The sequence below is a fragment of the Coturnix japonica genome, chromosome 3 (genome assembly GCF_001577835.2).
Source record: "Coturnix japonica isolate 7356 chromosome 3, Coturnix japonica 2.1, whole genome shotgun sequence".
NCBI lineage: Eukaryota > Metazoa > Chordata > Aves > Galliformes > Phasianidae > Coturnix > Coturnix japonica.
Window position 1 is genome coordinate 94,995,782 of NC_029518.1, and position 10,922 is coordinate 95,006,703.

Below are 10,922 nucleotides of genomic sequence, written 5' to 3' on the forward strand. Positions count from 1 at the left end.
TTTCATGCTTGCAAACATTCATCCTTCCTGCAGCAGCAACCTGCTCATAGCCAGGCTGAGTACTGAACAGAAGAGCCCTTGAAAAAGAGCTTTTGATCCGACACCCAGCAGCTCCTGCAGACCATGGGCTACCTGCAGGTTGATAAGGGAGAGCCTCTGCCAAAGGGGCTGAGGCTTTTTCCTCCTCTCATCACCACTGCCCCCTCCAAACTCTCCACAATGAGTCCCTCTCTCTCTCCTCCCTCTTGTGCCTTCCCTAAAACAGATGTGAAACTTGGAATTTCCAGCTGATAATCAGGGCAAGGGGGACAGGAGGAAGTGGGTTAAATTGCAGCTGGAGCAGCAACCTGATCCTGATGCAGCTGATCAGATGGCCAGACAAGCATTAATACTGCTAAGTCTGCCCCTTTCCGCAACTGTAGAGCAAGCAGCTCGCAGCACAAGAAGTCACACACCTTCACATAAGCAAATCTACTGAGGTGGGGTCTCTGTCTGCTGTAGAGGGGTTTGCACTTCACCACGCAATCAAGCTATTACACCAAGCAATGAAGTATCCATAGCAAGTAAAGTCAACAGGAAGGTATCCTGCTGTTACAAAGTCAAGATGCTTGTGGATCTCAATCTACAGGGCACTTAAAGACACTTACAAAAGTAAAACCAAATTAAAACCTTGTAAGTAATCTTCAGATTAACATCTTGAAACTTAAAATCAAGATGAAAACAACATTCAAGATAAGGTCAGAGGAATAACAGAAAGTAGTTACTGAACGTTAAAATGAGGGACTGCAGAAACACAGCTACAAATGTTGATGTGCATAAACTCTTCCATGTGGGCAGGGAGAAGAGCTGCTTTGTTTTTGGTGGGTATTTTGTTGTTGTTGTTTTACTATTTGCTCATTTAATTTCAAGGAACAGACTGGATGCTGTAGAAACACAAATAACCCAACTTCTGAACTATGGAAGTGCCCAAACCAAGAGTCTGCTTTGAGTGCAGTCAGGCAGAAACCAGAAACATAAAAACATGAAAATCTGGATAGGCTACAAAAGCTGCTCAGGACAAGCTGGAGTTGTGTATTTCTGGTAGGAGCACGAAAGCTGCATCACACAATCCAAGTTCAGCTGGAGTTGAAGCTATCAGGGCACTCACATTCTCAGTTCAAAACTGAAAGGCTGACAGAAGATCACATCTGGGTCAGAAGAGCCATGTTTCAGTGTCTACCTAGCATGAAATTGAACTTATTCAGGAACAGAACCCAAGAAAGAATAAATGCAAAATAACACTTGAATAATTTAAAGCAAAACTCGCGGTTAAACTAAGCCATGAAAATCCATCAAAGGTAATAAAAGCAGTATTTCAAGAATAAACTCAGGAAAAAACCGTCGAAAAAAAGCAGGAAAGTATTGAAGAGTAGGACAGGAGCACGACAAGGAGAAATGGTTTTAAGTTGAGGGAGGTAAGATTTAGGTTGGATGGCAGGGGGAAGTTCTATACCAAGAGAGTGGTGAGGTGCTGGAACAGCTGCCCAGAGAGGCTGTGGATGCCCTGTCCATCTCTGAAGGTGTTCAAGGCCAGGTTAATGGAGCCCTGGGCAGCCTGGGATGGTATTAAATGGAGAGGCTGGCAGCCCTGCATGCAGCAGGTGGTTGGAGATTTATGATCTTTGAGGTCCCTTCCAACCCAACCATTCTATGATTCCATGATGAGTGCAGAACGAAAGAAAACTTCTGGATGAGAAAAAGGATGGCAAAACAGTTCCCTTTGCAGTAGTAAGGAGGTTTATTCCCACACGAAGTAATATATTACACCTCAAATATCTATAGCATCATTTAAATGGTCACAGCTATGATGTAAGAGCAATGAAAGCTTCGTGCAACTAATTCCTACGTGCAGGATGCTTTGGGTTGGGAAGGGTTTTCTGCATCAAACTCTGTAAAAACATTTAAAGCATCTCTTGGAAAGGGCTGACAATAGCAGGACACGGGGAAATGGTTTTAAGTTAAAAGAGGGAAGATTTAGGTTGGATGTTAGGGGGAAGTTCTTCACTAGGAGAGTGGTTAGGCCCTGGAACAGGCTGCCCAGGGAGCTTGTGGATGCCCCGTCCTTGGAGGTGTTCAAGGCCAGGTTGGACGGGGCCCTGGGCAACCTGATCTATGGGGTCTCTACGGGGATCTATGGGGTCTCCTGGGCAACCTGATCTAGTAAAGGTGTATGTTTGGTGGCCCTGCTGGGCAGGGGGGTTGGAACTACATGATCCTTGAGGTCCCTTCCAACCCGGGTCATTCTCTGATTCTGTGAAAGCATCACTAGAACAGCATGAAAACTTTTCCACACGTAGCGAACGCTCAACAATTTAGGGCAGGATATGCAAAACTTTATCACATCCAAGTGAAACCGCGGGGGAATGCAGGTGATCACAATGTAATTTACCTGAGCTAATTATCTTACGTAACCCCAGGCTGTATGCCACTCTTGCAAAACCATCATGGGATCTCTCCCAACTACTGGTTAAGCTTTCTGCCTTGAGTTTTAAAGGAGAGACAGCAACATGAGCAGCAGCTTTTGCTAACATTCCCTTATGATGGCTTATGCTGCTTGGGTAACGCAGATAGGACACACACACACACAAAGAACTTTGACTCAAAACAGCCATTTGGAAGCACGGAACGGTTACAAATGCTGATTATATAGAGAATTTGGACAGAAACCTGGACACGTATCACTCCCGACAATTACTCATTTCCCCACTGCTCACTGTGTTAATATCACACTAGCAAGGAACAGACTGCATGATCTGTTATAGATCACTGACTTTCTCCTGGTACAAAGAGCAAGGGATCACTAAAACAGGAGGAACTGCTGTTTCACCACACTGCTAAGATGAGCTTAGGCAGAAACTCTCCTTAAACTGAAGTTACTCTCAGTAATTTCAATAGGCTCTGTATCTCAGGATATAGTTTGAAGAGCAGTAGAAGCATTGAGTCCCCTCAGCACCTTCCTTAATTGATTGCAAACTCTTAGCCATGTAATGTAAGTATTTAAGAGGAGCTTCTGTCCCTGAAGAGCTCTTCATGCAGAGGGTCAGCAACAGTAATTTCCCCGAGGGATGAAGGACACACCAAGATGTGTTAAGAGTTTTATTCTAAGTCCATTCTGGGCTGCCCAGAACACAGTAAGATGCTCCGCAAAGGAGCCTGTCAGAACCTGCATCAAACTGTTTCACAAAGAAAAGATTTATTTTTGGGAAGCTCTAAGTTTAAAGCTAGAATTCTATAACAAATCATGATATTAAAAGTTTGCTCTATAGGTTTGCAATAGCTGACTATTAAAGAGCTTTTCTTAAGGAGTGAAGCAGCGGGTTTGCACTAGGAAAGCTGCATTATCACATTTTCCAAAGCAAAAAACAGGAATATTTTGTTACAGACTGAGATATTACAGCAAGAGATGTTGAAATATACAGGTATTACAGAGCACAAAAACTCTGCTTAGGTTTCTACTTGACCACACTGCAGCTCTTTCTGTCAGTCCCAAGCCTGTGCTTGTTCCTATTAGCAATTAAGTACAATGGAGAGCTCTATGTTGCGACTGAGCAAACTGAATGATGCTGGCAGCACTACTTTTAGATGGGATCACGTGCTACAATTAACACAGAGCCCTCAAGTAGCTCTTAAGGCACTGCTAATGCTTTCTAGACTAATTAAATTAAGTTAATCTCGTATACATTTCTACAGTGTCTAACTAATACACTGACATGGTCTCAAAGTGTTTATTGCCCAAGAAATCCCCCTACTCAATGAGCATTCTGATGTTTTTGTATGTCAAAACCATTTCCATTGCCAAATAAACATCGCCAGCATCATCACAACTCAACACCTGAAAACATCAGACATAGGTAAACCTCGACTACATTGAACCACTTATGGTCATAACCACCTCAAGTCTTTCTCAGTTTGAATCAAGTCCTCTTGATTCTGTTTTACAACTCTGGTTCTGAAAACTATGGAAGATGTCTGTGCATTTTTCTTGTCAGGATGTTTTACTATCAAATCATAAGACAAACATCCTATCAAACCATAAGACATTCCATAACCCCGGAGAGAAAAAAAATAATGTCATTTATATGAAGATAGAATAGTAACTTACGTAAGGACAGCTTCACTTTCTGTTACATAAATCAAGGATGGAACCAGGAATGAAAACACAGCCCCATTTTTCCTCTTTGTGCCTTCCTCGGTGGCATTCTGCTATGACATCATTTCAGAGAATAAACTTCCAGGCTCCCTGATGCATTTAGTGAGGGATTCTGTTCATTTTCATCTCAGTGGACACGCACTTATTCATCTCAATCATTGTCCAGAACTCAAAACAGTTTTCTTTTCAAATACTGATGTCATTGCTTTGTCTGAGATTTGACAATCACAGAATCGCAGAATGACCTGGGTTGGAAGGGACCTCAAGGATCATGTAGTTCCAACCCCCCTGCCCAGCAGGGCCACCAAACATACACCTTTACTAGATCAGGTTGCCCAGGGCCCCGTCCAACCTGGTCTTGAACACCTCCAAGGACGGCACAAACCTCCCTGGGCAGCCTGTTCCAGGGCCTAACCACTCTCCTAGTGAAGAACTTCCCCCTACATCCAACCTAAATCTTCCCTCTTTTAACTTAGAACCATTTCCCCGTGTCCTGCTATTGTCAGCCCTTTCCAAGAGTTTACTCTCCCCTCCTGGGAGTAAGTTCCCTTCAGGTATTGAAAGGCTGCAATGAGGTCACCCCGCAACCTTCTCTTCTCTAGGCTGAACAAACCCAACTCCTTCATCCTGTCCTCATAGGGGAGTTGCTCCAGCCCCCTGATCATCTTCGTGGCCCTCCTCTGGACCCTTTACAGAGACAATACTACAGAGGGAGTAAAGAGAATATGAGACTGGTTTTCTGTGGAAATGATCCAGCACAGTCTAAATACATATTGCTTCCACATTAAGATCCAAAAAAATGGACACTTATTAAGCAGTTTGACACAGCATGGAACCTAAAGCAACTTCAAATCACATCTTCTTTTCTGGGCTTGAGAAAGGAGGGATTCCCAACTACCCTTGTATACGTATGGAGAGGAAAACAAAAACAAACCACAAAGAAATAAGGAGAATGGAAATAGACCTATAACGTTTGTAGTACCTGGTCTAATCAGCGTTTCACAGGATGCCATTAGATTACTAACTCAGTTTTTCTAATAAGGAACAAATAGATCATCTGTTAAAATACACTCCAAAAGGGAATTACAAGGGTTGCCACCAATGAGCATTGCCCTATGAATTCAAGTCCAAACTTCCTCTGCGGAGGGAAATTAAGTCACAGTACAAATAAGCAGCGTGACATCTCTGCCAGAGCTCCCAGCTCTAGCTGCCCATTAACCCAATTAACTGTGCGTAGTAAGGCTGCTTTCTGACATTACAACTAAAAGATCTTCAAAGGACACGCTGTTCCAGTCAACAACAGCACAAAAACAAGGCCGGCACCAAACAGCCTCCCTATCTGTCTGCTGACACTTCCAAAAAGCAAAGGCTTTGTCTTCCTACCGCTGCACTTACTCTGTACTCACTGAAATCCTCCTTTGGCATTATTTCAAGGAGATTGGGGAGCTCTGAAACACTGCATCACTGACAAACGCTGAGATCTGGAGAATAAAGAACTGTTGGACAAAGATCACTCAAAAACATGGTGATATATATATACATATATATACATATATATATTACAGAGCTCGCAAAGGGAAGGGGGGAAAAAATACCCAAACCTCTCCTTGGTAACTTCTCATTTTTGGTGAATGCATCTAAATCAAGTTATCTACCTCAAACACGTCGTATTTGATGTGAAATGAAACAAGTTCATGTCAGCATGCCAAAATGTTCGCTTGACTATAGAAGAAACACACCTTTAGAAGTATGGGGTGATGAAAAATATCATCGTTAAATCAATAATCTCCTTTCTTTAGAGAATAAAAATCACACAGCGCGTAGATTTTAATTATTTGCAGCATAAAATGCTTTTCGTAGATGGAAAAAAAGATGCGGAAAGAAGCCCAAGCTATTTACTTAGCAGCTGCAAACTCCCTGCTACATAAGCCAGTGAGAGTGACACCAAACTTTGCCTTGCAAACCACATAAGCCGTGATACAAATAAACAGAAACTGCACATGAGAACAAGCAGAACGGCTCCGTACAGCCACGTCCTCCATCCCCACGAGCCCAATGAAGTTATATACAGAGTAAAGGCTACTTAGAACAAGTAATGTGTGCGAAGAGGAGCAACGTGAAGCACAAGAGAACGGAAAGAGACCTTAGAAGGAATCTGACGGTGTTGTTATTATTTTCAAACAAAAGATATGGGGAAAAGGCTTTCTGGCCATTCCAGCTGTCAGCCTCCCCATCTGCCTCTGGCTGCTGCTGGTTTCAGTCTGTTTAATTAACGTTTTCCTTCGCACAGGGCAGGACGTGGTCAGTTGATGCACGACTGACAAACAACCAGACACCCCCTATTTTCACTTCTGTATTTACCGAGTCTTTCACAACACACAGCTCTGAAAACAGGCACGAGGCTGAGTGAGCTATAACCATTAGCCCGAGCCCTCAAGCACCTGAAATAAAAGCCTTGTATGTAATGAAAAGAACAGCGCTGTCAACAGAACCGCTTGGAGACACCAAGGCAAAACCAAAGGGAATTCTCTTTCCCAGTTACAGTCTGCTGCTCCAATCTGTCTATGGGATTCATCTGCCACCAGACCACAGTAAAGGCATTATATCTATGGGATTCATCTGCCACCATACCACAGTAAAATCATTATATCTATGGGATTCATAAACCACAGTAAAGGTGTTATAAGTTATGTTCACAGAATCACAGAATGACCCGGGTTGGAAGGGACCTCAAGGATCATGTAGTTCCAACCCCCCTGCCTGGCAGGGCCACCAAACATACACCTTTACTAGATCAGGTTGCCCAGGAGACCCCATAGAGCCCCACAGACAACCCATAGATCCCCAAAGACACCCCATAGACTCCCCATAGAGCCCCATAGATCAGGTTGCCCAGGGCCCCGTCCAACCTGGCCTTGAACACCTCCAAGGACGGGGCATCCACAACCTCCCTGGGCAGCCTGTTCCAGGGCCTAACCACTCTCCTAGTGAAGAACTTCCCCCTAACATCCAACCTAAGAGAAATCATTCAACTGAACCCCGTGCAGCGACGGCACAACCGCGTCCTCCCCGCCCCACAGCGAGCGGGGCGTCCCCAGACGACAGGATTTTACCTCACGAGCCGCCGCGAGCCTTCGCTTCAAACGAACCGAGGTCATTTCGGGAAGGAATTACGATAAAAGCAAAAGGAAAAGAAGCGAGGAGGGAGTGACGATCGCCAAGTTGCTGCCGGCGGGGCTCCCAACTTTTGTCTGGCGGCGTCGCAGCTCCGCTCGGTGCCGCATGGGGCGCTCCGCCCGCATCGCGGCCCCCGCCCGCCGTGCCGGCCCAGCCTCAGCGCCGCGGCCCCGCCGCAACTTCGCCTCCCGTGTCCTCGGCCGCCCCCTGACCCTGTTGGCAGGGGCCGCCCGCTCGGCGGTTTCCCTACAACGCGTGTTTCCCCCCCTCCCTGTCCCCCCACCCACACAACGCCTCGTCCCCTCACGCCCCGCCGTCCCTCCGCTCCCCCTCCTCCGCTCAGCTCGGCACCGTCTCGGATCCCCCCCCCGTGGCAGCGGCGCTGTCCTCAGCCGTTCCCGGCCGCCGCCCGCCGCCCCCCCCTCCGCCCGCAGTTCCCTTCTCCTCGTACGTTGTCCGCTGCCCGCTCCCCGCCGCCAACCCTCACCCTCGCCGCCGCCGTCTCTTCTATCCCGGCCGTATCTGCCTTGGTGCCTCTTTTGGAAGAGCGGGTCCGGGACGAGATGAAATGGCTGCCGGCTCCGGCCGCTGCGGACGCCGCTTTGCCCAGGGGGCGCAAGGAGCTCTTCCTGGTGTTCACCATGGCCCCGGGAACGGGGACGCGGGGGGACCCGCCGCCGCCGCTGCTGCTGCCGCTGCCGCCGGTGCGGAGGGAGAAGGGAGGGAGGGAGGACAGGCGGGGGCTCGGGCAGGGAGGGAAAGGGAAGGGGAGGGGGAAGAAGGAGAAGAAGTCCTTTGGGGACGCCGCTCCGCCGGGCAGAACCACGAGACAGAACCGCGCCGACTCCTCCCGCTGCCGCCGCCGCCTCCCCGGCTGAGCCGCGCACTAGCCGGCCGCCATTACTGCCCCTTCTCCCTTTCTCTCCTCGCCGCTCCGCCAACCCCGGCTGTTGCCGCAGGAGGGCGCTGCGGGGCCGCCGCCGCCGCGCGCAGGAGCCGAGGCGGCCCCCGCTGCGTACGTTCTAGCACGGCGCCGCCGCCGCTCTATGGGCCTGCAACGAAAAGCTGGATTTTCTGTCTCTCTTACCACAGATCCTACAATCACGTTACAAAAGGGCCACTAGGAGAGTGGTTAGGCCCTGGAACAGGCTGCCCAGGGAGGTTGTGGATGCCCCGTCCTTGGAGGTGTTCAAGGCCAGGTTGGACGGGGCCCTGGGCAACCTGATCTAGTAAATGTGTATGTTTGGTGGCCCTGCCAGGCAGGGGGGTTGGAACTACATGATCCTTGAGGTGGAAATTGCAACGATGTTTAAATAGAGAACAATAAATGTAAAAACTGTTATTCTGGTTTACGTCCGTACTCCCACATACTTCCTTTCAAGACTGAAGTCTGAAAGCACAGTGGAGCGTATACTTAACAATGTAAAACATCCAATAGTTCCATTAGGATGTATAATAAGAAAATGGGCCATTTAGATTTCCAAGAAAATAAATATTTCCATATACAGAGACCATTTTCCATTTTTCTAAGGTACTCCTGAGTACAGCGTCTTTAGAAGTAGAAATGATCATCTTCTGGTTACCTGACATAGAATCATAGAATTACCCAGGTTGAAAAAGACCTTGAAGATCATCAAGTCCAACCACAGCCTAACCAGAACCCTAACTCTAAAAACCCTACACTAAATCATATCCCTGAGCACCACATCCAAACGGCTCTTAAACACAACCAGGGATGGAGATTCAACCACATTGACATTCTCTGTTTACAGCTTTTAATCTGTAACAGCAACAGTACTTTGTCTCCTGGTTAAGAACCTGCAGCCTTTCTAAAGCACAGTTGTTCTGCTCAGTGCAGTTTGTTTGGTTACGTTGCCCATTCTTCATTTATTCCTTTATTTGTATTGAGGTCATGAACAGATGCAGCCATTTCAAAGACTTGTAGGGTAAAGGAGTATTTTAATGAAAAACGCATGACAGGTTTTGAAAATGATATTGGGAAACAACTTGTAGGAATGGAAGCTGTTCTTTACCAACCACGTTGTGGGAAAGAACCCAAAGATATGTTTCCTACAAGAGCTACTACTGCAACCATGTGATGATAGATAAATGTGCTTTCCCATTTCCGTCCTTGCTACTGATGGGCCGTGGAATTCAGATATAGTGTTCAAATTCTTCTGGTCTGCAAATGAAAAATAGTATTTTGATCTCCTGAAAGTTGTTGTGTGCATCACAAAAATACCATCCCCATTTTGGGAAAACCGACAGATGAAGCTGTGGCCCAAAAAAGGACCCAAACTGTAGATGCAGCCAATGTCATAACTCAGGATTGCAATGCATTGGCAGGAGCGTTTGGGGAAGCTTGCATAACATCTGCTTGCAACATGCCTGATTCAAACCAGCATTCCTCCCTCCTCTCAGGAACACTGATGACTTTTTAAAAGTCAAATCAACTTTGTCATTATGCAAGCAAAATTCTTTTCTGGGTGCCTATTCAGATCTGCTCAAAGCAACAGAAAGCCCACAGCATGAAAGCATTTAATATTTACTAAATATTTTGACCACAGTTGTATCCTTTTTTCTGTTGTTCCTTTGTCCTTTTGTTGCAATGTTCTGATCTCATTCCTGCGAGCCACGCTCTTTATGACGCCAGAGGGACTACTCTTGTGGAGGGATTGATGTCATTAAAAATCCCTGCTTGCTGCTTTGAACACTCTTCCTGCTTCATTCTCATTATGTTAGCGTAGTAGGGAACACAGAAAGACATGCTTCATTTTGGATGTTCCCTCCCTACGTGGTTTTTGGCAGATGGTTTTATTTCCAGGTTTCTTTGTTGTCCCGTTGTTCTCACAAGGCGTGGCCAGTAACGGAATCAATCATCTCATGGCTTTCTGGCTTCTACGTGTGCTCCATCGTCATTCTTAGTAGGAACATTATAAATGAATAAATCATGAGATTTTACTGTCAGTTTTGTTTGGGTTTTTTGTTTCTTACACACATGACATGGTAACGTCAGATTAACATTTTATACTACATGTACTAAGAGATACTGAGGAGCTCCGAGATCTGGTTTAGTGGTTTGCTATAGCTACAGTAATGGGAGGACGGTTGGACTGGATGACCTTGTAGGTCCCTTCCAACCTTGTGATTCTATGATATCTATACGGTTTAACAATAAAAGATGAAGTCCTTCAGACATGAATTTATAGCAATTTCACTAATTTCAAAATGTATTTCTTCCCTCTTTCTTATTTATTGTGTCTGTTGTAATGTAATGATGGCATTAAAACCTGTTATGGCTGTCTATACGTAGGGAGAGCTTTGTGGGGAAAAAAAAACTGAGTAGTGAAAGAGAAAAGACAAGAAAGAAAAGTGGGGGAGAAGGAACAGAGTTGTATTCCACAAAGTATTACACAGAACTTTGGTAGGGTTCGTTCTCTGTAAGATTCAATTTGAAGGTTTGTAGTTTGGTCTTGAAGACAGACGGGTAAACGCTTCTGAAAATAAATGCCATTGGGAAGGACCCTGTTTCAAATTGAACCAATTTATATCAAGT

The 10,922-nt window shown here is 46.0% G+C and overlaps 1 protein-coding gene across 6 annotated transcripts in view; it reads right to left on the reverse strand.

Annotated features, from left to right (window-relative positions):
- The window catches only part of ATAD2B (ATPase family AAA domain containing 2B), a 70,393-nt gene extending 62,097 nt beyond the window's left edge, over positions 1 to 8,296 (reverse strand). For 5 of the 6 annotated variants that reach the window (XM_032443403.1, XM_032443404.1, XM_032443402.1 and 2 more), the window contains exon 1: positions 7,854 to 8,296. In XM_032443403.1, coding sequence (XP_032299294.1) covers positions 7,854 to 8,009 — 156 coding nt within the window. In that variant the 5' untranslated portion in view covers positions 8,010 to 8,296. Of the gene's footprint in view, positions 1 to 7,302; positions 7,443 to 7,853 lie in introns of those variants that run through there. The other variant, XM_032443405.1, reaches the window with a different exon arrangement.
- Between the last annotated feature and the right edge of the window lie 2,626 nt (positions 8,297 to 10,922).